General features: G+C 51.2%; 1 protein-coding gene across 1 annotated transcript in view; it reads right to left on the bottom strand.

Annotated features, from left to right (window-relative positions):
• Nucleotides 1-281: 281 nt before the first annotated feature.
• Nucleotides 282-26627, bottom strand: part of IFT56 (intraflagellar transport 56) — a 43726-nt gene continuing 17380 nt past the window's right edge. Inside the window, exons 10-18 of the mRNA XM_004608228.2 lie at nt 24085-24140; nt 21105-21158; nt 19052-19115; nt 18200-18288; nt 17026-17109; nt 14303-14372; nt 12468-12574; nt 4422-4555; nt 282-2180 (exon numbers count right to left, since the gene is read on the bottom strand). Coding sequence (XP_004608285.2) covers nt 2069-2180; nt 4422-4555; nt 12468-12574; nt 14303-14372; nt 17026-17109; nt 18200-18288; nt 19052-19115; nt 21105-21158; nt 24085-24140 — 770 coding nt within the window. The 3' untranslated portion in view covers nt 282-2068. The remainder of the gene's footprint in view (nt 2181-4421; nt 4556-12467; nt 12575-14302; nt 14373-17025; nt 17110-18199; nt 18289-19051; nt 19116-21104; nt 21159-24084; nt 24141-26627) is intronic.

Genomic DNA, 26627 nt, shown 5'->3' with positions numbered 1-26627 from the left:
CAAAACAAAATAAATGCAACCCAGTCACGGGGGACCGCCTGGACTAAGTCTGTGCACATGGCCCTGCTGTCGGCTGGAGACTTCCCTGAACGGTCCGGGATCAGCCAAGAGCCTACCTCGTCCCACTGCCCTGCCCGTGGACGGCTCTGCAGGACGGTCCTTCCTCTGCTTTAGGGCCCCTGTGGAACCCCGGGCTGCTCTTCCCATCACTGCTTCCCGGAAAGGAAGGGGAGAAGACGCAGAACACCCTCACACCGGGCTCAGCACACTTAGCACAGCACTGTCAGAACAAGGAACTTTAAATGCCAATATATCACAATGCAGCACAACCTTTCTTTCTCAAATACAAAAATAAGTGTAAAGTCTTTTCCCCGTTGCCAGACTTGCCAGTGCCCAGACAGCCAGGTGTCCACTCCGGAGTGTTTCGGGCTGGGCAGGGCTGGCTGGTGTGGGAAGCAGTTCTCTCGAACAGAATGGGCTGGCGTTTCTCCGAAACGGGTTTGTTAAGCTTTGTGGCTCAATTCTGAACTATATACATATATATGTATATATAATATATATTTTACCACTCTAACATTCTGGGGATTGCTACTTTTGGAATATCTTATTTCTTCCTACAGACAGGAAAACAGTAGGAAGACGCTAGTGTCAAATTCAAAGACAGTGAAGTCACCATCCATGGAAAAAAGGCCTTTGCAGGTTATGAAGTTCAAAAAGAACAGCAAGGAACTGGCAGAGAAATTTCACTGCCAAGAGTCACAGAGGAGCCTGACGTGTCTCTTCCCAACTGTATATTTTTGGGAATTTAAGTGAGGTAAGGAGTCACCGAAAGATCATTCACAGCAGACGTGGTCCACCGAAGAGTAGATGCCGAGAGCCGACTGGGAAAGGAAACGGAAGCTTTGGCATAATAAAAAATGTTGTTCTCTAAAACCTGATTATTTCCCACATCTTTGAGTTGACCGGCGTGGTCCCAGCCAAGAGACAGAAACCGCGGCCTTCCTCCCCGGCGGCTGGAGACCAGGAGGCCGAGGAGGCCGTGCCCACTCTCCCGGCGCTGAGTGCCCGCCGGCGAGGCCCTTCTACCCGGTCTTTTCCGCGCAGCAGGAAGCTGGGGTGCGGGTGAGGCGGCTGACTCGGGGTTACTCGGAGCTCTGCAGAGCTTCAAGGAATCCCGGCTGCCAGTTCTCAGCCACCCTGTGCTCTCTGCACAGGCAGGCCGGCCCCTCCAGCTACTCCAGGGAGTCGCCCTGGAGGACAGGGTGCCGTGGCACGTGGGTGGGTCTCTGTTCGGAAAATCTGCTGTGTGCTCAGCTGTGTGTTGCCAGAGCTCAGGAACACAGGAGGCCCCTCGGGCCAGGCCGCGCGGTCCTGACCACAGCACAGGGCCGTGGGCCCCGTGTCTTCTTTGTCACTCCCTGTCAGGACCGATGCCTACTTTGACTCAAATATCCCGGAGAGAGGACTAAGGAGATTTATCTCTTGCTTCCTGAGACCACGAAGTGCCCCCCAGACTGCTCCAGCCGCAGTGCTCGTGCCACTGCCCGGGCCCGTCGCGTCAGGAATCCAGCCACTGCAAGAGCAGCCCTGGAAGCCCGTGGCCTCCTCCGTTTGATGACAGGATGCTCCCGTCCCCCCATCAAAAAGTGTCTGTCCCCTCTGCCCTCTGAGGCTCGCAGGCGCGTCACACGCCTCTCCGTGGCCTCTCCTGGGGCGGCCAACAGTGAGGGGAGGGGATGACGGTGACTCTTGAGCACAGGAGGCGATGGCTAGAGCGACGAGACGACGACCCTCTGGACGCCGAGGCGGGAGAGAAGCACGCGCCTCTCAGAGTCTCAGAGTCGGCGGGCGGGCTGGGAGCTCTCGAGGGTGTCTCTGGGAGACAGCACCAGGCGGGGCCGAGGCCTTGCTGCTGCTTGGATCCCACCCGGACCACGCACAGACCACGGCCCTGAGTCTCGGCAACAGTCACTGATCTCGAGGCTTGAAGAACAGGGAAGCGGAAGGACAAGAAGTCGGAGCCCTGAGTCGCACTGGTCTCGGGGAGAGCCCGGCGGGCCGGGCCTCCCTAGACGGGCACGCGGTTCTCTTTGGCCCACTTCTTCATGATGCGGATGATGTACTCCACCTGGGTGTGGCCCGTGCTCCTCAGCAGATGCAGGACCTCGCGCAGGGTCTCTCTGGGGACAACGTTGGAAAGGACAGTTTCAGTGAAGAATACAAGCCAGCAAGTGGCTGGCAGCGGGCTCGCAGGGCTGGAGCCCCCCGGCACGGCAGGGACCCCCAGCACCCCGCAGGGACCTGGCTCAGCAGCGCCTCCAGCTGGGCAGCAACGGGAGCAACAGTGAGGTGGTAACTGCTCCCTCCAAGGGCATTTGGTAACGCTCAACACGTACAAAACCCACTCCTAGCCTTCTCTTCTAGTGTCCGGGCTGAAACTAGGAAATTCGGTGGCATCCTTCCCACATTTTTGTTTTTACATCCACACACCGTCTTTTTGTCCTCCCTAGTAGGACACTAACATTTCCAATTCTGAGCCGTGCCAGGGGTGATCCCGAGCACAGAGCCAGGACTGCGCCCTGAGCCCCAAACAAACAGAACTCGGCTCAAATTCTCTATGTGGACTAAAAAGTTATTACAGTTGCTCCATCTCAGACTTGTCCTCTCTGTTCAAAGTGACTCACTTTAGCTGGGTATCCACCATATTCACAAAGCCACGGGGATCAATGGTTTCCTCAAGGAAGACAATATATTTGATCTCCGGGAGCGAGTTAAGGCCCTTAGCCTAACAAGTTCTCAGTACTGAAAACAATGTACTGAAAACAATTGAGTGGGACTCATACCGCATTGTAAGTGGAGTACTTCGAAGCTTCCCTCTCTCCTGTACTCCTCTTCCCTAAACGTTCTCAAAGTTTCTGCTGCGTACCCCACACCCCAGCAATCTCTTTCACCTCATCAAACTAATCGGGGGATTTTATTTTATTTTTATTTATTTTTTGCTTTTTGGGTCACACCTGGCGATGCACAGGGGTTACTCCTGGCTCTGCACTCAGGAATCACCCCTGGCGGTGCTCAGAGGACCACATGGGATGCTGGGAATCGAACCTGGGTCGGCTGTGTGCAAGGCAAACCCCTTACTCGCTGTGCTATTGCTCCAGCCCCAATCGGGGGATTTTAAACTAAAAGCAGAAACAAGGCAGGAAGTCATTTTTGCTAGGTTCTTTCCTTCTGAAATAACCGCGGGGCTCTGTGGCGGATCCTGACCCCAGCTGTGAGTATCCAGATTGCTGTTACAAATGGAGCTAGAAGACCCTTCACTGGAGGGGCCCGAATGTCCCGTGTTCCCGGGCGAGGAGGAGGTGTGAGGACACTAAGGGCTGGGGGTAACTCAGGGGTAAAGGTGCTGCCTTGCACGAGGCTGGCCCACGTTCGAGACACGGGGTCCCCGAGCCCGGCCAGAAGTGATGCCTGAGCACGGTGGCAGGAGTAAGCCCTGAGCACCACTGAGTGTGACCTTAAAAAGAAAAATAAAGAAGGAAGGAAGGAAGGAAGGAAGGAAGGAAGGAAGGAAGGAAGGAAGGAAGGAAGGAAGGAAGGAAGGAAGGAAGGAAGGAAGGAAGGAAGGAAGGATGAAAGGAGGAAGAGAGGGAGGACTGGAGGGAAGGGGAAGGCGGTGACAGGGGCCGGGGTAGGGAGAGGGCCAGGTGGGCCAGCACGTGTGTCTCCCGCCCCTGGCACCCCCAGAGCAGCCTGCTGACAATCCCTGTGAGCAGTCGTGGGCGCACCCTGCACTGCCAGGTGACCCAGGGGCTCAGCTTCTGAGTGTGGCTCCCAAGAGCAAGAGGCAGACGAGAGCCCGAGCGGGTGCTGTGCGGGTGGCAGAGCGCGGCCCCCCCCTTCCGGGGCATCGTCCTGTGTGACGCACCGTCCCGAGAAAGGACAGGGACCCATTCTGTTCCTCGTGCCTTCCGGCCCAATCTGAACCACAAGCAAATACCAAGGAAAGAACAGAAGAGACTGAGAGACTGAAGAAGAGACTGAAGAGGCTGGAAAGAAGAGACTGAGAGAGACTGACAACGAGAAAGTCGATCTATTTGGAAGCAAACATACTCAGGAACTTGTGGTTCTGGGGATGAGGCCCCTGCCTGCATCTGTCCTCGGAGCTGCCTCTCTGACGCCGTTTGCGATTCTGTTTGTCTGGGGGCCGCACACAGCAGTGCCCGGGGCCTACTCCTGGCTTCTGGCGAGCTCGGGGGACCACGAGATGCCAAGGATGGACCTGCCTTGGTTGCGAACAAGGCAGGCGCCCTGCCCGCGGCACTAATGCCCTGCCCCTATTATTCCAAACATAATCATGACTTTGAACTTTCGGAAGACAACGCCATCCCCCGCGAGCCACCGGCCGCCTCATGGTTACTTACTTGGGCTCTCTCCCGGCCAAGATCATCTGGAAGATGCCCACGCAGGCTCCCCGCTTGCCTTCCCAGTACTCAGGGTTGGGGTCCAGCCTCTCCAGGACGTCAAAGGCCTTGGCCGCGTAGTAAAACTGGCCCATCTGAATGAGTGAGAGAAAACAGTGCGGCGGCGTTCGTAAGCAGAAGACCGCACAGAACAAAGGGACAGACTGTGAGGCGCAGCTGTATGAAGCAAGGGCAGGGAATGACAACACCATGAGTCTGCAAAGGCGGAAAAACTAAACCCTTATTAGAGCGAGAAAAAAGGAAGGTTAGCACAGGGGTTCAGTTTCAGTTTATCTTTATTCAGCTTTCAACGGTATTTTTTTCTATAGGCTTTGAAAGTTGGACTGGAGCGATAGCACAGCGGGTAGGGCATTTGCCTTGCATACGGCCGACCTGGGTTCGATTTTTTCGTCCCTCTCGGAGAGCCCGGCAAGCTACTGAGAGTATCCCGCCCGCACGGCAGAATTAGCCCCGCAAGCTACCCGTGGCGTATTCGATATGCCAAAAACAGTTAACAACAAGTCTCACAATGGAGACATTACTGGTGCCCGCTCAAGCAAATCGATGAACAAGGGGATGACAGTGCTACAGTGCTTTGAAGTTATGCTACAATCAACACATGACCCCCACCCCCTCTCCCTGTACAACCCAAGATGGCTTTTCCCTGACCTTGTGCTAAAATTCTCAAATGCTTGGGGCCAGAGAGAGTACAGAGGGGAGGGTGTCTGCCTTGCACACTGCTGACCTGGGTTTGACCTCCAACTCCCCATATAGTCCCTCAACAACAACAAAACTTTCAGGTGAATTAACACTTGTAAGATGGTGCACACAGCATTAGTGTACTGTTTCCTGATGATGCTGTAAATCAAAGTGTCACCACAACCCAGGTCATGAAATAAAATGATGACAGCAAAGCAGAAACTACCTGTGTCAGTTGTAGACCAGAAATGAGGGCGCTCTCCTGCCTTCCAGACACAACTACTATTAGACATTTGTATTTTTGTGTTTTCTGCTCAGGGGGACTCCTGCCTTGGTGCGGAGGTCACTCCCAGCTCTGCTGCGGGGCGCGTGAGGTACTGGGAACTGACTCCAGCCTCCTACCAGCCCCGGAGCTACTCCCGCCCTTTCAGACTTTCAAGCCATCATGCCTTGGACTTCCTTCAGAGCTATTCTGGGCAGCCTCTGCGCGGTGCCCACTCCCGGCAATACCCGGGTAAGCAGGTCATTGCTTCAATGCTCGGCCGGAGATGCAGGGGTGCCAGGGACCGCCAGGCCACCGCAGTGGTGCTTGGGGCCCTCAGGGCTATAGGAGGCTGCTGGAGCCTTCCAGGGGACGGGTGGGGTCCTGTGCCCTCCATCCCATTTTACAGCTCGTCACCTATGGACACATTCTCCCCTACTTTCTGGCTACGCCTGGCAGTGCTCAGGGCTTACTCCTGGTTCAGCGCTCAAAGATCAGTTCTGGCAGGCTCAGGGGACCGTAGGAGACGCCGGGGCTGAACCAGATATGGGCTGACCACGTGCGAGGCAGACGCCCGACCCGCTGTATTACTGCTCTGGCGCCATGTCCACATCTTTAGACAGTGTGATGCAGTTTTGCTTCTCAGAACTTTATTTCTATCAAATAACCCTTAAATGTTCTCTTTTGTCTCGCATATTTACTTTTATTTTGAAAGTTGTAGTGAGGGGGCTGGAGCGACAGTAGAGTGGGAAGGGCATATGTTCTGCACAAGGCCGACTCGGGTTTGATTCCCAGAATCCCATATGGTCCCCCGAACACTGTGCAGGGTGATTCTTGAGTGTAGAGCCAGGAGTAAGCCCTGAGCATCACCAGGTGCGACCCAAAAAGAAAAAAAAAGTTTTAGTGAGGGAAAATTATTTTTGTTTTTTTGGTGGAGGCAGCACACCGATGCTTAAGGGGCTACTCCGGGCCCTGTGCTCAGGTGTGACCCCTGGCGGTTGGCCATGTGCAAGGCAAGTGCCCTTCCTGGACCATCAGTACATTTTCAGTAAGTGGGTGAGACGTGTTCAAGATGCTTCTCTGGATAATGCCCAAAAGGGGCAAGGAGGTGGAAGTGGAGGGAGGGAGAGCGAGAGGAAGAGGGAGATGGGAGGGGGAGAGAGAAAGAGAGAGGGAGAAAGTGAGAGAGAAAGTGAGAGAGAGTGTAAGAGAGGGACAGAGAGAGAGACAGAGAGAGAGAGAGAGAGAGAGAGAGAGAGAGAGAGAGAGAGAGAGAGAGAGGAAAGTGCCTGCCATAGAGGCAGGAGGGGGCAGGAGGGAACCTGGGGACACGGTATTGGCGGTGGGAAATGTACACTGGTGAAGAGACGGTGTTGGAACATTATATAACTGAAACCCAATCATGAACAACCGCAACTCACTGTGACTCACTGTGATTCAATAATAATAAAAAAAAAGTCTTTTAAAGATGCTTCTCTGGAGAAGAGAGTCAAGACCAGTCGGTAAGGTGGAAAGGAAGGAATGACATATATTGGGCTGAGATGCGGGTGGTGCCCAGATGGAAAATGCCCTCTGACATATATTCAAAAGTTCATCTCGGTCACTGCCTGTGGTTCTCACTGTTCCGTGGGGGTGGGGCACTTTAAGAATAATTACAAGGTGCCGGAGCGATGCAGCTGTCTGGCATGTGGCCAACCCGGGCTTGCTCTTCAGCACCACACAAGGTCCCCGAGCACCGCCAGCAGCGATCCTGAGCACAGAGCCAGGAGTAAGCCCTAGCACTGCTGAATGTGGCCCCTGAACAAACGCGCCATGGTGTGAGCACAGCTGTGGCTGGGCCAGGTGTGAGGCCACTGGAAGCCACCGTCACTCGCCCTGTGCACTCCTCCAGCTCCCGCCCCTCGGCTCATTTTTCTACATCTTAACAGTTTTGTTTCATTTCAAGAATGCTACATATGGAGGGCGTCTGCCTTGCACGCAGCCGACCTGGGTTCAATTCCCAGCATCCCACATGGTCCCCTGAGCGTGGCCAGGGGTAATTCCTGAGTGCAGAGCCAGGTGTGACCCAAAAAGCAAATAAATAAATAATAACAATAACAACAACAACAACAACAACAATAATAATAATAATAATGCTGCATATGGGCAACGGAGCAGAAGGGACCGCACCGCCTTCCCCCGGCTGTACGCTGCCTGGCTGCTCCCCGTGGCGGTGGTCGGCCGCCATCAGTACCTGGCCAGTGTGGAGAGGTGCGGAGAGCACTGAGAGTCGCCGAGTGTGAAGCCGACTCCCGCCACAGCCGACCGCCCTGGGAAAGCGGTGCCAGTCTTTCTTTTTCCTTTTTGTCTTGAGGACCACACCCAGCTACGCTCAGGACTTAGGCCTAGCCCCGTGCTCAGGGAGCACTCCTGGTGGAGTTTGGGGACTATCGGGGGTCTGGGGATTGAGCCGGGGTCTGCAGCATTCAGGGCAAACGCCCTGCCTGCTGCTGTGGCTCGCGAGCCGGGCAGACCTGAGACCTGAGTGAGGTGCGCAAGGCCTGTGGCAGGAGGGAACGGGCAGGGCTGTGGGCCTGTGGGCCTGTGGGGTGGTCACCGCGGTCTAAGGGCCAGGGAAGGGAGTGGCCGAGCCTTCTCATCATCCTGGCCTGGTGGCCTACGAGGAGTCAGAGTCACCTCAGGGGTCCCCACCCCCCAACACACGTTAGAAATCACTGAGCAGCACCCGGGCCGCAGCAGAGCAGTAACCTCCCACCCCGGAGGGACGCCTGCACTGTGTCCGGTTCTGGTACTCTGGTCTCCGCAGTCAGCCCGGGGGCTGCTGAGTCCTTCGGGAGGCTCCTGGGGCGCAGGGGGACCCCAGGTCTGAAGGGGGCAGCCTGCAGCACGGCCGGAGGTGGCCCCAAAGCCCAGCCAATGGGGCAGAATGATCTCTCTCTGGCGAGAGAGGAGCGAGCGGCCGAAGGCAACAGCACCTGAGCGCTGGTCCCCAGAGCTGAGCGCCTGGGGGCCGGGGTCACTCAGAGCACTGGACACGGGAGGCCTCAGCAACGGCACTCACCTCACCGAGTCTATAACCGAAAACTCAGATAAAGTAACAAAATTACAGAAATTGAAGAAAATGAAATTTGGATAAAGTAATCCAAAATAAAGTAAAATATAAAATAAAATGGTCTGATTATTTCATGGCATGCCCTTTTAAGGCCATTTACTTTCACTGTGTCTATATCATAATATCTGACGCGAGGGGCGAGAGAGAGAGTAGAGCAGGCAGGCGTTTGCCTGGCATGCGGGCGACCCAGGTTCAATCCCCAGCACCCACATGGTCCCTGACCCCCACCAGGAGTGCTCCCTGAGCTCAGAGCCAGGAATAGCCCTGAGCACCGCTGGGTGTGGCTCCTCCCCCCCAGAAAAACCAAAGACATTAGAACTGATATTTGAACTTCTACTGAGCACGTACTTGAATCATGTTTTTAAACTTATTAATGTCTTTTAGTCTAAGTACACTAGTTAAATGTATAAAATATATTTGCTTGTACACATCTCTTTGGCTCTACACCACTCCCACAGTGCTCAGGGGCTTTCTGGCTCGGTGCTTGGGGTCACTCCTGGCGGTGGTGCAGGGGATCAGCCCAGGCCTCCTACGCAGGCTCTGTCTGGCCCCTGGCCCCCTGGCATGGAAAAGAAGTGACATGCCTGGACTTGATTCTCCGGGGGTTTTCTGTTTGTCCCGCCTGTTTTTTCTGGACGGCGTACAACATGGATGTGCTTATCTCGGCCGTCCACACCTGAACAGAGCCAGGACTGTAATTTGCAGAGGAGACAGGAATGCCTGGACTTGGAGATGTCTGCCTTGCACGGGGCTGGCCCGGGTTCACTCCCTGGCACCCCGCAGGGTCCCCTGAGCCCACCAAGAGTGATTTCTGAGCAGAAAACCAGAAGGAAGCCCTGAGCATCGCTGGGCGTGGCCCCAGAACAAAACCAAAATGAATTGGACGTGAGCACTCCTGTTTTCACCTCCACATCGTTGCCTGCATGCTCTGCTGTAAGAAATCTGGGCCCTGAATCATCACACTCGCGGGTTATTACAGGACCACTGAGACAGGAGATAATGATGCCAGTTGTTTTCAAGGTTGTATCCCTCCTTTGATCTCTTTCCTTTCCCCTTTGATCTTAATCCCACCCCTTGCTCATCTTCTCTGAGGTCTGACTCCATCAGAAATGCTCCCCCCCTCTCCAATCTTTGATCTCGCTGTCAATGGTTTCTTTCCCTCTGCCTAAAATGTCGTTTTATTCCCCTCTCCCTCAACCTCAAAAAGTAAATCTGCCTCCTCCAAACACACACGTTGGTTTATCCTTTAACATCAGGTTTTAGCATTATGTTTTCCACATCACTTTTTAAAAGTACTGTGGTTTGATTACCCCACTCACTGTGTCTTTCTTTTTTGGAAGGGGGCGGAGGGAAGAATTAGGGGATCACAAGCGGCAGTGCTCAGGGGTATTTCCTGGCTCTGCACTCTGCACTCAGGAATTACTCCTGGTGGTGCTCAGGGACCATATGGGACGCTGGGGATGGAACCCAAGTCAGGCAAACGCAAGGCCCGCGTCCTCTCTGCTGTACTATCGCTCCAGGCACTGCTTCTTTTTTTTTCTTTTTGGGTCACACCCAGCGATGCTCAGGGGTTACTCCTGACTTTGTACTTAGGAGTTACTCCTGGCGGTGCTTGGGGGGCCATATATGATGCCGGAGATCGAACCCGGGTCGGCCACATGCAAGGCAAATGCCCTACCCGCTGTGCTATCGCTCCGGCCCAACTGCTTCTTCTTCTTAACTGACTTTTCTATCCACAACTGTTTTCTTGGGCCATACACAAGTTCACCTAGCTGCAGATTCGATATTCTCCCTAGATTTCTGATGAAACTGGAGTGAGATAATAAAAAAGCGCTGCTTTTCTTCTCTTCTGGTTATTTTCCTCTCCCTCTCCTCACTGCTCTCTCCCACTGGCTCTACTTTGACTCCGTAAGCACTGGTACTGCTGTGGTGGCTCACCCACTCCCCTGCCTCATCGCACTCTCCCTGAGTCAGCTGCCACCAGCACCATTAGCCAGTCAGCCTCAGTGACGCCACTGACCCCCCTCTCGCCTGGACGCCCGGCCTCACGCTCACCCCAGTCACTCCTCCCGGAGCTCGTCAAACCTCGCTGCCGTCCACCAAGTCGTGGCAAACATTTTTGAGTTTTATAACCACCTTTTGTTTTGTTTTCTTTTTTTTTTTTTGTAATTAAAAAAAAAATTACACGAGGCCCCACCCAGAGGTGCTCAGGGCTGCCTGTGGCTCTGTGCTCAGGACTCACTCCCGGCGGTGCTAAGGGTTTTACGGGATGCTGGGCACCAAATCCGGGTCAGCCAAGTGCAAGGCCAGTGCCCTGCCCACTGGACTCTCTCTCTCCAGCTGTATTTTATTTTAATTTTCTAATTTATTTTTGGTGATGCAAGGTAGTTTTTCCTGAAACTCATTTAGAAAGCTGTGAGGGGAGAGAAAGGGAGGAGGCGTGTTCTCGAGAGAGAGCAGGGCTTGCCCCGAGTACGGTGTGTTGCAGAGGTACGAGGGCTGGAGAGCAGCCCCGGCCGGAGCTTCAGGCCTTCCAGACTTGTGAGAGCTCACTTTATTCGTACAACGGTTCCCTCTGGAGTGAGCCGCCACTGGTCAGCTTAACACCGCACTCTCTTGATCTCGCCCTGTCCTCGCCTCCATCCCTTCCTGGTTCCTTTGTCTTTCCTATCCACCATCCACACCTCCAGTTTCCCCAGGGTTTGCTCTGCAACCCTTCCTCGCACTTTTCTTCCTTACTGAGGCAATCTCACTATTTTTCAGCACTTTATGACTATCAAGATACTGATGATTTCTTGAAATATTTGTGTGTCAAAGGACTCTTTTTTGAGTCTCAGAAACACGTCTTCAGATAAATATCTGTATCTGGATAGTACTTAAAATTCACGGACAGCTCTCCGCTGCTGCACGACCATGATCCCGGAGGCCGGCTAAACTACTTTTGGTACCAGCAGCTTCTTGCAGAAATGTCTCTAGACTGTGAACTAAGCCATGGCCCCACGCCGCCCCAGGAGGGGAAAGGTGTTTCTCTCTCCGCTTTTCCTTTTCGGGCACGGTGTGGTGACCGCCATCTTATGAGGAACACAAAAGAGAGGTATGAGCTTGCAGTGATGCAATTTCTGGCAGAAATTTCCCTGGACTTAGTAACTAAAATACAGAAATCCAAACCCACAAGGCTGCTATTGCGGCCGCACGACCACATATCTCTTCACTGTCAGCAATGGAAAACAAATTATCAAATGTTTCCTTTTCAGCAGGTCTTACTTTGGGGGTGGAAACTCCAAACAATAATATTGAGTTTTTAGTTGAAATATTGAATGTAATCAAAGTAAAGAGAAAAGTGGAGTGAAATTTATCAGCTACACAGGCGGGAGTGGGGGCGTGGGGGAGGTATACTGGGGCTCCTGGTGGTGGAATATGTGCACTGGTGAAGGGATGGGTGTTTGAGCATTGTATAACTGAGACTTAAGCCTGAAAGCTTTGTAACTTTCCACATGGTGATTCAATTGAAAAAATAAAAATTTCACGGACATGGGAGCAGAGACATTGTCCACCAGGTAAAGCCTTGCTCTGTACAGGTTGGCCCTGGTTTGATCCCGCACTGCATCTGTTTGCCTTAACCCCACACGAGTGGCCCCTGAGCACAGAGCCAGGAGTAAGACTTGAGCACAGCCAGCTGTGGTCCCCAAACAAAACAAAACAAAAAAGTTGCATGACCATTAGAAACACAAAATCTCCTCTCTCTAAATCACTATTTCATGCACAAATAAAACCCCGAACGTTTAGTTCAATCCCAACAGGGATAGCATTTCTGTTGTCACCGTGAATCCTCTCACCACAGCACTAGAGGCTCAGGGAGAATTTCCTTGAATTTTTGGTGCATGCAGCAACTTGATACTGGCCTTCGGTTTTCCTCAGAGCCTCCCGTTCTCACCTTGTAGCAGTCATTGGCAATGAGCTGTAAGAGGCTAAAGGACTCCCCCGAGGCTTCCAGCTGGAGATAAAGCTCCCAGGCCAGTCTTGGTTTCTTATTCATGATGTCTACGAAAAAGGGAAACAAAGATTGGCATTTCTGAACTCCTGTGAGCAGGACTCTGCTACGTCTTGCTCCTCTGTGGGCTGGGTCTAACTGCAACAGTTCCCAAGAACGCTCGCAGCAGCCGGCTCCCAGCCAGAGCTGCACGATCAATACAGTAATTCCTGGGGCTCACACAAGCATGTCCTTCCAGCAGTTTCTACTCTGCGCCTCAGCTAAGGGAGGACACCTGCCATTCACTCATTTGCGTTTCGACTTCACTCAGAAAGTCTAATCACAGACATGTCCCAAGGTGTGCAGAACGCATTGAGTATCCGTCGCCTCAGGACCGAGCTGCACAGAGACCTTCACCTGCAGAAAATCTCAGGTCCCTGCGGCTGACAACTTCAGGCCCACTCAGAGTAATGTGGGCTGCCTCCCCCCACCTTCCCGCACTGCCAGGAGCCCCGGCAGCCACGCCCATGACCCACCTCACAGCCGTGTAAGCTCAGCTATCAGCTTTGCTTCAGAGACTCCTAAATAAAATTCAAAAGAACTCAACTAGCTGCAAAAATCTCTCCATCCAGGGCAATGTCAGAGGGGGGCGGGCCAGCACTCACACCAACAAGGCTCCAAAGCCACTACCCAGTTAAAAATTTAACTCTAGGGGGCTGGAGAGATAGCACAGCGGGTAGGGCATTTGCCTTGCACGCGGTCGACCCGGGTTCAATTCCCAGCATCCCATATGGTCCCCTGAGCACCACCAGGAGTGATTCCTGAGTGCATGAGCCAGGAGTAACCCCTGTGCATCGCCGGGTGTAACCCAAAAAGCAAAAAAAAAAAAAATTAACTCTAGCTGGACTGCCCAGGTAAAAATTCTGGATCTTCCAGATGCATTTGCAGCCATGTGACATCTCCAAACTCTCCAACACTGGCAAACCACAGTGGGTGGGATGGACGCCAGCCACTCTTTACTAATGAAAACATTCACACAGAAAGAGTGACCTGTAACATCTTAGTAATCCCTCAGACAACACTTTTCACTAATTTTCTTCTATGGAAATATTTATCATTCCATTAGCCATTTAGTGGTAAGAAGCAGTATAAAATGAATCATGGGGCGCCCGCCAGGAGCGCAGGCTGAGGGGTGGTGGCAAAAGTGGAGACAAAGGCAGAGGGAAGGTGACAGTGGTGGCGGGGCTGGTGCTGGAATACTGAATGCCTGCAACACGCAGACATGAACAACGTTGTAAACCAGTGTTTAAAGTGTGGGGGAAATTTCTTTCTAATTCAGTGAGTGTTTTAAATTTAAAATAAAAATTAAGAAGTGAAAAGAGAAAAGAGAAGTGAAAGGTGTTTTTGTCATCTACCAAAAACAAAAACAAAAATGAAAAAAAGCCATTTTTCAGACCTGTACCACCATTAAAAGTTACAACGAGCAGCGACAATGTAACTTCGCAGCCAACACTGTCAAGGGAGACTCTGAAAACCGGAAGAGGCTAAAGGAAGAACCTGGCGTCTCTCAAGACTGTCTCTGCAGTTCAGTGTCGTCCAGGGAGAACCATCATGGGCCCCACACACAACACACACCCGTGGCGCCCTTACTGGGCAGCCCGCCTGCAGCAGTGGAATGCCCACTCCCTGGCCTGAACAAAGGGCAAAGCACAGTCAGAAAGCGTCGGCGCGTGCCACTCCATCCAGAAGAGCAGAGAGAGGAGGGTTGGTTCCTCCGTAACAGGGAAAAGGGGACTCACAGCACCGAGCTAGCCAACTGAGGTAAACGTAATCATTTTTCATCTTCTCGCTCTGGATTAAGAGGAAAACCTGCAGGAAGAGGAAAGAAAGCCAATAAGCATGAAATGTTCTCCAGCCAAAATAACCCTGCCAGCTTGCTTTGGAGTAAATGACTAACAAAGCTTTAGAATCAAAATTCAGCACGAAACTGTGGCTTTGAAACACTTCTCTTAGCTATTGATATCACAAGCTGACTAGAAGATGGTATGGAAGTCGATCTGACCAGTAATTAATTGTATGACACACACAAACATAGATGACCGTGCCACTGGGAACTAAAACAATGGTTCAAATATTAAAAAGGTATTAGAAAGGTAGTGCTCTAAAGAACACAGAGTCTATCCCCAGGATTAAGTTAGAAATCAAAATAAAATTCCTATTTTGGGGCTGGAGCATTAGTACAGCGGATAGGGCGTTTGCCTTGCACGCGGCTGACCCCTGTGCATTTCCGGGTGTGACCCAAAAAGCAGAAAAAAAATTTCTAGAAAGGATAACATTCATAGCCTAAAACAATAAAACACGTTTTTATTTCTTTTGCTTATTTGTGGGGCGGGGGGGGGGGGGAACCTGACAGAACTCAGGAGTCATTCATGGTTTTACGCTCAGAAATGACTCCTGCTTGGGGCCAGAGTGATAGCACAGCAGCAGGGCGCTTGCCTTACACACACTGCCTTACAGCAGATCCAGGTTCAAGTCCCGGCATTCCCTGTGGTCCCCCAGCACCACCAGAAGTGATCCCTGGGCACAGAGCCAGGAGTCAGCCCTGTGCATTGCTAGGTGTGGCCCCAAAACCAAAATAAATAAATAAATAAATAAATAAAATTAGCCCTCCTCGAGGAACCATATGGACTGGCAAGGATTTAACTAAGGTTGGCAGCAAGCGAGCAAGCACCTGAATCCCTCCTGCCTGATCTTGCTTTAAAATATGAAACTCGTGTGCCTGTGAGCTCGTTCAGCTGTCAGGGTGCTTGCTTTGCACCCCATATTGTCCCCTGGTCCCTGCCAGAGCAGGCCCTGGGTATGACCAGGGTATGGTCCAAAAACAAAACAACAAAACGAATCATGAAACCTGTTTTTAAAATATTCATAAAAAAGAAATCATTATGGAAACTTAAAATATTTAGAAACAGGACTGAAGAGATAGTACAGAAAACAGGGTGCTGGCTTTGTATACAACCAACCTGGGTTCAATTCCCAAGAACTCCATGTAGCCCCCCAAGCACTGCCAGGAGTGAGCCCTGAGTGCAGAGCCACGAGGAAGCCCTGAGCACAAAGGGTAAGTACGGTGCACAAGAGCCAAACCAAACCGAAAAAACACAAATGCTTCAGAATTTGGGTGACATGTTAATCTGCTGGATAATAACGAAACTTGGATGACTAATTAAATGATTATGAGTAATTCAGACAAGTCTATGGAGGTAGCGGTGATGTGCTGGAGGAGAGAGACTGGCTTTAAAAGGCCTAGGGGGCTGGAGTGATAGCAAGTGGGCAGGGGATTTGTCTTGCATGACGCTGATCAGGGCTTGATTTCTGGCATCCCATGTGGTGCCCGAACTCCACCAGGAGTAATTCTTTTTTTTTTTTTATTAGTGAATCACCGTGGGGGTACAGTTACAGATTTATACATTTTTGTGCTCATGTTTTCCCCATACAGAGTTCGAGAACCCCTCCCTTCTCCAGTGCCCATTCTCCACCACCAGTAAACCCAACATCCCTCCCACCCTTCCCAGTCCCACCTCCCCCCACCCCACCCTGCCACTGTGGCAGGGTATTCCCTTTTGCTCTCTCTCTCTGATTAGGTGTTGTGGTTTGCAATAAAGGTGTTGAGTGGCCATTGTGTTCAGTCTCTAGTCTGTATTCAGCACGCTTCACCCTTCCCCCACATGACCTCCAACCACATTTTACTTGGTGTTCCCTTCTCTGAGTTGCCCAGAATGAGAAACCAGCCTCCAAGCCATGGAGACAGCCTCCCACCAGGAGTAATTCTTGAGCACTGCCGGGTGCTCAAGAATTTTTTTGGTCAAAAAAAAATAAATCCAAAATAAATAAATACATATATACATAAATAAAGTAAAAGGTAAAAGGTGAGGGGGCTGGGGCAGAGCACTAGTACAGTGGGAAGGCATTGGCCTTAGACGCGCCAACCCAGGTTTAATCCCCGGCATCCCATATGGTCCCCAAAACTGCCAGGAGTAATTCCTGGATGCAGAGCCAGGAATTACTCTGAATTACCCTGAGCATTGCTGGGCACGGCCCAAACACAAAATAAAAAAAATATTTAAAAAAAAATTCAAGTGAGGGGCTGGAGCTATAACACAGTGGGTAGGGCGTTTCCCTTGTATGCGGCTGACCCAGGTTCAATTCCCATCATCCCATATGGTCCCCTGAGCACCGCCAGGAGTGGTTCCTGAGTGCAGAGCCAGGAGTAACTCCTGTGCATCACCAGGTGTGACCCAAAAAGCTAAAAAATAAAAAATTCAAGTGAGTAATTTGACATATATGTTTCTCAGCATGTTATACTTATATAAAACTCATCGAGATGAAATATTGATATGGTTCTAAAATAACTACCCACATTGTGCTGTTAGAAGGTAACTTAGAGCAAAATGACTTGGCATAATCCTTCCCCCGTAAACTCTGCACCCAGAGCCCCCGACACCCAGAGCAGAACCTCAGCACCTACTTCCTCCCCCTCCTTGGTGTTGCCCGTGGCGGCCTTGGCTTGGGCGTAGTTGAAGTTAAAGATGTCGTCGTTGCAGAAGTAACTCTGAAAGACACGCCAAGAGCAGGGCACAGTGAGCACTCACGGGGCAGAAACGCACGTTTCAAAACAGACGCACGAGACCAGCTCAACACAAAAATAACCTTTTAGGGGGCCAGAGCAATAGTGCAGCAGGTAAGGTGTTTGCCTTGCAGGCTCCTGACCTGGGTTCAATTCCCTGGCACCCCCAGTGGTTCCCCACCCCCCAGCCCACTGGGAATGTGCCCTTTGCACCACCAGATCTAGCCCAAACCAGCCCCTCTAAAATAATGATCTTGGGCTGGAGCAATAGCACAGCGGGTAGGGCGTTTGCCTTGCACGCGATCGACCCGGGTTCGATTCCCAGTATCCCATATCGTCCCCTGAGCACCACCAGGAGTAATTCCTGAGTGCAGAGCCAGGAATAACCCCTGTGCATCGCCGGGTGTGACCCAAAAAGAAAAATAAATAAATAAAATAAAATAAAATAATGATCTTTTGAAAACTTCTTCATGTCTCCACTCTTCCCCTTTGATTCAGGCACGGAGGTTCACACGACCGCTGGTGACAGCACTGGGGGCAACGGCCGTCCCCGCAGCAGCGGCCTCCCCCTGTCTCGGGGTTCCCTCCCGTGCCCTCCCCACCTCCTTGGGAAGCTCATGACAAGTCTTCCTTCAGGTTGCAGTCTGGGGCACACGCTTACAATAGTGCTAACGATAATGGCTTTCATGTACATGCAACATCATTTAAAGGCTACAGGCGTGTAGGTGTCTCCGTCTCCACGGTACACGTGTGAGAAAAGGCCTCTCCCACAAGAGGGACAGGGAGAAACACAGCGAGGGGGCAACAAACGGCCCAAGTCTTCAGAACTGGAGATTCTTCCCACACACTGAGCTTCCCCAGGGGTGGGGTGGCAAGGAGGGGCCCTCGTGGAGGGACTCGGGCAGGAACGATGGATGCAGGGACGATGTACAAATCAACAGTACTGTGAATCCCAGTATTCAAAAAATAATAATTGTAAGAATTAAAGGAACTAGGGCCACCATAATTAAGAGGCTTTTTCTAAAATTATTAGTATGACACATTAAACATAGCGTTCTAGAAACTCTGTACTGACCTTAAAAGAGTTGAGGTAGATCAACACATCATCAAATTGCTTCAGCAGGAAGAAACACGAAGCCATGCACTGCCTCCCTGGAATGGTGTCTGGAATGGAATAGGGGCGCGCGCTGTCACAGGGCTGAACGACAGGCCTGTCTCCCACACACCTGAAGCACCGGAACCGGGGCTTCGAGAGTGCCCTGTCTACTTGGAGAGCCGAGGTGGCTGCCTGGTGCTGCCCGGGCCCCGAGGGAGACACCCACGCTGCAACACCCACGACTGTGACTCGGTCTCTGTCATCAGTCCTGCCAGTCTCCAGTGCAGGGGCACCCTCTGTGGGCCCACCGGCTGGGATCTGACCCGCGCCATCAGGAGCGCCGTGACACCCGGCAGCCGCGAGCCTCCAAGGAGTAACCCTTCAGTATCATGGATGCGACTCAAGTATACCCACCTCCAGACAGAGAGAAAGAGAGAGACAGAGAGAGAGACAGAGACAGAGACAGAGACAGAGACAGACAAACAGAGAGAGAGAGAGAGAGAGAGAGACAGACAGACAGACAGATGGGGGGGGGAGAAGCAAGCAAAGAGACAGAGACAAGCAAACAAAATACATGTTCAAAGGAGAAACGAGCTTACAGAGCAAACCAATACTTTTTTTTAAAAAAAAGAAGGAAGCTTTGGAATAAGTCATGGAGCTGTAAGTGAATCCATCCCCCAAGTGCAAGGGCTAAGGAAGTATTTTTAAGCTTGGTACGAGTATGAGACCATCTGAGAGACCCAGAGAGCACGCAGTCACTCTGTGCCCGGAGCAGGAAGCCGGCCCTGGACAGAGACTCGGTCCCCGGCCAGCACGGGGGCCCAGACGTACCGCATTCGCTGGCTGAGCCGCCCACCAGCTGGAAGAACTGCTGTGCGATTTTCATATGGTCCCTCTGGAAAACAGAGCAGCGGCCACCGTCACACTGGACACACGTCCCCATGTCACTCCATGGGCCGCACACACTCGCCAGGCTTGAGGTTTGGGGCCATTCGAGCCACTTAAGTGGGATCAGGGGCTACTCCCGGCTTGTTGCCAGGGAGATCCGCCTGGTACTTGGGGCCCGGGGTTCCCCCACAGCGCGTGCGGCCCTCTGAGCTGCCTCCCGGCCCGGTGCTGCTTCCCAAGGCTGCCGGACACCCTTGCTTCAGGCCTCCTCCGCTACCCGGCTGCAGAGACCACCGGGGCCTTTCCACAGGAAACCACAAAATCTGCTCGGGCAGCCAGAGAGGAGAAAGGCGTCAACTCCACGTTCCAGCCTGCGGGGCCTCCACGGGCCTCAGTCAGTCACGCCTTCAGTAGCTCCATTTCCGACCCCCAGCCCCGCGGCTGCTGAGACGGGGGCACAAGTGCTGGCTGTGGTGCTCTGTGGGGATGCAAACAGCTGCAGGGTTTGGCCACGGTGCTCAGGGCAGGGGGCTGACTCCTTTAGGGGGCTGCTGGCTCATGTGTGTGCGGGGGCTGCACTGAGTTGGGGCACACACATGATGGCTGTGTGGCTCAGGGGGGCCCGGTGCCCAAAGGGGGCTCCCACAGTCCAGGTTGCGCGCGGGGACACCATGCCGACAGTGGGCAGCCAGTCCCTGCTCTGCGCATGTGGGACACCGGGGGTTTGGACTTGGGACCTCCAAGCTCCAGGCCTCCCCAACAGAGACGCACTGCTCACTAGCCAAACATCAGGCCTGGGGCAGGAGCCGTGGCTGTAACAAATGTGCTTATTAAGTAAACTCATACGTTTGTTCAAAAATAATCTATGAGTTTCTGTGTTACAAGTTGGAGATAAACTAGAGCTGGAGAGGAAGACAGGGGTAAGGTGCTGGCTGTGCCCACAGACACCCCATCTGACGCCCAGCACCCAGATGGCCCCTGAGCCCATCAGGAGTGGTCACTGAGGACAGACAGGAGTGAGTCCTGAGCACAGCCAAAGTGGCCCCCAAACAAAAGCAAACCAAAAACACCTCCTTTCTCATAGAGAAATTATCTCCATTTTGGAGATACTGGAGACGATGCCAACATTATTGCTCAGAATGCACAAGATTTTGGGGGAAAAAAAACATCTCTTTAGGTCAGAGATGCGGTTCAGCAGTAGAACCATGAACATGTGAGATCCGGGGTGTTTCCCAGGCACTCACACAGAGAAAGCCATGAAAATGACAATGAAAGTGTATAATGATCTGCTGTCACTACACGCAAACCCTGTAAAAACTGGGTTCAGACAGGTGTGGCTCAGAGACAGCTCTCGTGCCTCTGTCAGTCCTGAGTCTGACACCCAGCAATGAAAGTAAAACTTCTCCAAGAATAAGGAATAAAACTCATGCTCTTTTATTTTGAAATAGAATGTTTTCATGTGAAAGACAAGCAACAAATTTTACAGGTAAACTCTTTTTTTCTTTTCTTTTTGGGTCACACCCGACAACACACAGGGGTTATTCCTGGCTCTGCACTGAGGAATTACCCCTGGTGGTACTCAGACCATATGGGATGCTGGGAATCGAACCCGGGTCGGCCACGTGCAAGGCAAACACCCTACCCACTATGCTATTGCACCAGCCCCAGGTAAACTCTTTTCTTAATCTTCAACAAATTTTAATACTAGAAACTGGATTGAGGCACCCACGGCTTCAGAAGGCCAGAAAGATGGCGGAAGCAGGGAAGGCGCTTCCTGGTTCCTGGCCCACCCAGGCCCGATCTCCAGCACCGCACATGGCCCCCCGAGTCCCTCATGGGGATTCCGGAGCACAGCCCAGGAGCAGGAACGGCCCCAAACTCAGGAAAGGAAAAGAGAAACCCAGAAGAGCCAGCCATGGCCTTCCTGCTGTTGGTCTTGCTGTGTTCCCACACTAACACCTTACAAAGCCCGGTCCACTCGTGACGCTGTACTCACCGAACCCATCTCCTGGCCAAGGGCTGCATTGACCACTCCTTTGAGGATGTACTCCTGGGAACACGGATGATATCAATTATATAAGGAATGCAAAGCTGTCAGATATCTTTCAAGTTAATTATCTACATCGATACAAAATTGTATATGATTGTTAAGAACTACCCAAAATCACCATTCTCTGTTTAGCCTCTTGTTTGAATGAAAGAATTAGGAAATGCTAATTTTATTTATGATGGGTCATGAAAGAACTAGGAAATTTTAATTTTATTTGTGACGGGTCATAGAATTTACTGTATTTGTAAATTCTCAATCTCAACAAAAATAATTCAGTGGAAACTTTCATTGAAATAAGTTTTATTGTATTTCAATTCAATTAAAAATTGTTTACATAATAATTCTTATCACTTCAGTCACTAACACATATAACATCATAAATATGATTTTCCCTTTCCAATAATATAACTGTCTTTTGCTACTAATCCTTTCTCTCTCTCTCTTTCTCTCTCTCCTCTCTCTCTCTCTCTCTCTCTCTCTCTTTCTCTCTCTCTCTCTCTCTCTCTCTCTCTCTCTCTCTCTCTCTGGTTTTTGAGCCACACCAAGATGGCTGTGTCAGGAATCACTCTGGCCAGGCTCAGGGGACTGTATGTGGTGTCCGGAATTGAAACCGGGTCAGTAGTGTGCAAGGAAAGCAACTTACCTGCTTACTATTACTCTCTCTGGTCCCTCGACTTCTTTTTTAAAAATCTTCTGATACTCATTTGTAAAGGTTTCTTTCTCTTGGCATTCTGGGGCATTATCTAGACCCCTTTCAGACTTAGTGCTAATACTTAGTACATACTCTTATGAGCACCTTGATCAGTTTTTATGTGTGTGCTAATTTCATTTAGGAAGGCTCATCAGTAGGGGGCCTGGAGCCATGGCACAGTGGGCTGACGTGGGCTGGATCCCTGGCATGCTGTCAGATTCTCCTGAGCCTGCCAGGGTGATCCAGGTGTAGCCCAAAACACACACTCACTCACACACACACACACACACACATACACACACAAAGAAGAAGGCTCATAAATAGTTTGGTAGGAAAGATATTGGTCAGAGACATACTAAGAGGTAAGGACCGTGGCTTGCACACAGCTGAACTGAGACTCAGTCCCCAGCACAGCCTGTGGTGCCCCAGACCCCGCCCGGAGTGAACCCTGAGCACAGAAGCTGGAGGAATCACAGAACACTGCTGGGTATGGTACAAAAAAACAAAACAAAACAAGACAAAAAACCTTTTCCACACTAGGTAAGTATGCCTGCTTAAACGTCACAGGGTCTGTAAATAGTTTTCCATCTGTCTCTCAGTTAATAAGCAGAATGTTTATCATGTGCTTAGTACAAACAACACAGCATGGGTGACACCATACAGATGCAGTTCTGGCTAAAGACAAGTATAGTCACTTACAGCCGTGACCAAAATGTCGACATCTCAACTGTTTCACCAGAATTCAAGATTTCAGTATTTTCAAAGTTTAACTAAAGGGAATCTTAAAGCATCAAAAGGAACCAATGTCCTATCTCCGAAAGAACATGAAACCGCCAAATATTCCGCGGTGGACTGGTCTGGGCTGAGAACTCTGGGGCCCTCTCGGGATGGGGGCGAGCAGTGCCCTTTCTGAGTCAAGGCACAGTGGCCCACTGCCGTTCCTGACCCCCCACACAGAAAGGGCCCAGCACACTGCCACGCCACCAGACTGTCCCAGATCTAGACAGCTCCTGGTGCAGCTGCACAAGCAGCCAGGTGACACCTCCCGATTTCACGGTGCCGTCAGCCCGGAAGGATCACAGCAAAGCGGACGGGAGTTTTACACCGAGGGCCACCAAGCTCCCCGGCCTAAGCAGTCACGCGGAAGGCTCAGCCAGCACCAGCCTACACAGTGGACCTCAGACAACCACTTTCGTCACGTCACTGTGAGAATCAACAATTATCTCAATTATATATGGAAAGTCAGTTGTGATTCTTATGTTGTTTTGCCCGCATTTGAGTGTTGCCACTTTGAGTCTTTGTCTTTTGATTTTAACATTTTAATTACTATGTGTAATTAAATTTTAGACAAAACCCCCTAATTATCTCAAATTGATTCTTACTGATCTAAATTTTGATAGTTCCACTTGCCTTTGTGTTCTAACAAGAATATGAAATAAATTAGTTTGTCCCTGCAAGGGGGCAGGCTGGAGTGATGGGTGGGAAACTGGGGACACTGGTGGAGGGAAGGTCACACTGCTGGTGGGACTGGTGTTGAAACATCGAATGCACAAAACAACTGTATCATGAAGAAGCTGGTAAATCATGGTACTATAATAAATATATTTTTATAAATATATTTTTAAAAAACCATCGAAAAGCTGTGGCTGGGGGCTGGAGCGATAGCACAGTGGGTAGGGCGTTTGCCTTGCACGCGGCCGACCCGAGTTCGAGTCCCAGCATCCCATATGGTCCCCTGAGCACCGCCAGGGGTAATTCCTGAGTGCAGAGCCAGGAGTAACCCCTGTGCATCGCCAGGTGTGACCCAAAAAAAAAGAAAAGCTGTGGCTGGAGCTCCCAGGGCTAGAGAGCGTGCTTTGGGCGCAGCAGGCAGGACGCCACCCCCTGAGCAGCACGGGGCCTACTAGGGTAACAGACCTCAGCCCTTCCTGGGACCCGGCCAGCAACTTCTCTACCCCGTCTTCCCGCTGCCTCTGCAAAGCTGCTCTTTTCCACAACTTGGTTATTAGAAATGTGGCATGTGGGGCTGGAGCGATAGCACAGTGAGTAGGGCATATTTGCCTTGCACGCGGTCGACCTGGGTTTGATTCCCAACATCCCATATGGTCCCCTGAGCACTGCCAGGAGTAATTCCTGAGTGCATGAGCCATAAGTAAACCCTGTGCATCGCTGGGAGTGACCCAAAAAGAAAGAAAGAAAGAAAGAAAGAAAGAAATGTGGCATGCCCTCCGTTACCTGGGGAGTAGTAGGTTCCAGATCCTTGATTAGGTTATACGCTTCCTGTACATCATCTGAAATATAAGGAAATAAGGAACTATCAGACTTGTGCTAAAATTAAGCTTTTGTTCAACTAAGATGTAAAAAAAGAATTATAGGTGTTTTGCAACAGTCTCCCCAGAGATCAAGCCCTTATTCTTGGGGTGGGGGCAACCAACACTGCTCAGGGGTCCATGGAGGGATGGGGACGGAACCCGGGGCCTCCTGTGTGCAAGGCCTGAGCTCCCGCCTTCTGAACTCTCTCCTCCGCATCCCAGACAAGTACTTAAGTACTCAAACTTCCTGGAAAATATGTTTTATTTGTCTTCTAACTCTCCATCAAGTCCAACATTCAGTAGTTATCCTAAAGCTTATCAAATATTTCTAGGAAATTCATGACGTCATGTAGCACCCAAAATCAAATTTCAAGTTCAGCAAACGGACCGGGCGTTACATATCCATGGCACTGGAGAAGCAGCCATCCAAGCACCCAACCCTACCAGCTGCTAGGTTGGCCCCACCAAGGGGCCGCAGAGACAGCACCGGGGTCAAGGCACAGTCTTCCCGTGTGGTCAACCCCAGTTAGATCCCTGCACCACACGGTCCACTCGCACTGCTGACTGCAGGCCTGTGACACCCAAGCACCAGCAGGTGGGCCTGTGTAACCCCCGGCCCCGCAGACCCTAAGCAGCACAAAATCCTCAGGCCTTGCACGGAACCACCGGCTTGATTGGTGGGCCTCGTTAGCACGGCCGGAGAGCTTCCCTCTGAGGCCCCTCCAAACCAGAAAGGAAACCATTTTAGAAAGAGCTAATGGGGAGCCAGAGTGACAGGACAGCAGTTACGGCGTTTGCCTTGCAACGTGGCCGATCTGGGTTCGGTCCCTGGCACCCCACACGGCCCCGGAGCCCAGGCGGGAGTGGTGTCTGAGACTGGGGGGATGGGGTTGAGAACTGAGGTCGGGTAAACCATACACATGGTATTTGATCTTGGCTGACTGTAAAGGTGGGAGCTATGAATAACTTTCTGAATTACAGTACCTCAATAAAAAATATTTTTAAAAAATTAAAAATAAATAAAAAGAGCTAATGGCGGGGCTGGGGCATAAAGCAGGTAGGGTGCTTGCCTTACATGTGGCTGTTGTAATTCCCCACATCATCCAGAGTTCCCTGAGCGCCACCAGGAGTGATCCCTGAGCACAGAGCCAGGAGCAAGCCCTGGGCAGTCAGGCCCCCAACTGGGGAGATGGCACAGAAGTTAAGGTGCCTGCTGTGTCTGTGGCTTCCCTGGGCTGGATCCCGGGTACCACGTATGGTCCCCCAAACTCCCCAGGATGACCCCTGGGCGCAGCTGGGTTTGGTCCAAACTCCACTCCTAACCCAATTAATTTATAAGGAGCTAAGATACACCATGGAAAGGATGTGTGTGTGTGTGTGTGTGTGTGTGTACATATGCATACACACATGTAGAAGGTCACGCGGAGCATCTGTTTCAGACATGTAAGAGTGGAATGACACGGAGCAGGGCATTTGCTCTCTGGGCTGCTCTGGAGCTGCTGCTGCCCATCCTGGGGGGCCCTGGGGCCCTCGGAGCACAGTGCTGGGGGTCAAACCTGGCCCCCGTGTGTTCAGAGTATGGGCACTGGCTCCCGGAGCCCCTCTGGATCCTGGATTTTCATTTAGGCCATTCTGGCAATGGAAACAGAAGGTCCACACTTCTGAGCTCCTGAAGAGTGCCACCAACAGCACACCCCGCACCTCGTCAAATGAAGGCCCTAGAGGCAAGTGACTGGCCACTTTAGCCTTCTTCAGGGGGCAATTGAGGGCCACATTATGTTGACTGATAGTACAAGAAGCCAGGAGAAATAAGAGTCAGAAAGGCCAACAGAACACATATATATATATTTTTTAAAAGTTAATAATAAAAATAAAAGATGGTACAGAAGTTAAGATGCTTGCTTTGTCTGTGGCTTACCTGGGTTGGATTTTTTTTTTTTTTTTTTTTGCTTTTTGGGTCACACCCAGTGATGCGCAGGGGTTACTCCTGGCTCATGCACTCAGGAATTACTCCTGGCGGTGCTTGGGGGACCCTATGGGATGCTGGGAATCGAACCTGGGTCAGCCATGTTCAAGGCAAATGCCCTACCCGCTGTGCTATCGCTCCAGTCCCTGGGTTGGATTTTTATAATAAAAATAAAAGACAAAAAAAAAAAAAAGACAAGCTACTCTACTTTATGTACCTGGTGTCTACTAGTTATACTCTCCAGAATATGGTACAGATAGATGTGTCCAAGAGGAACACTGAAAAAGAACACAACTTACAAGGGAGTGAGAAAACCAAAATTACCTGGGCAGAGGACAGAGGACAGAAAAATAAGAGTTGAAAAAAAAAAAAAAAAGGAAAAGGAGCTTGGAAGCAACACGGCGAAAGGAGAATAAAGAGCAAAGATATAATTAATAAGCACCATTAAATTGCTCTGTCATATAAGCCTGTTGCAAATATATTTTTAGAAGTATTATGGA

This window comes from Sorex araneus, chromosome 1 (genome assembly GCF_027595985.1).
Source record: "Sorex araneus isolate mSorAra2 chromosome 1, mSorAra2.pri, whole genome shotgun sequence".
Classification (NCBI taxonomy): domain Eukaryota; kingdom Metazoa; phylum Chordata; class Mammalia; order Eulipotyphla; family Soricidae; genus Sorex; species Sorex araneus.
The sequence above is the reverse complement of the archived record's forward strand: the minus strand, read 5'-3'. Positions and strand labels throughout refer to the sequence as shown.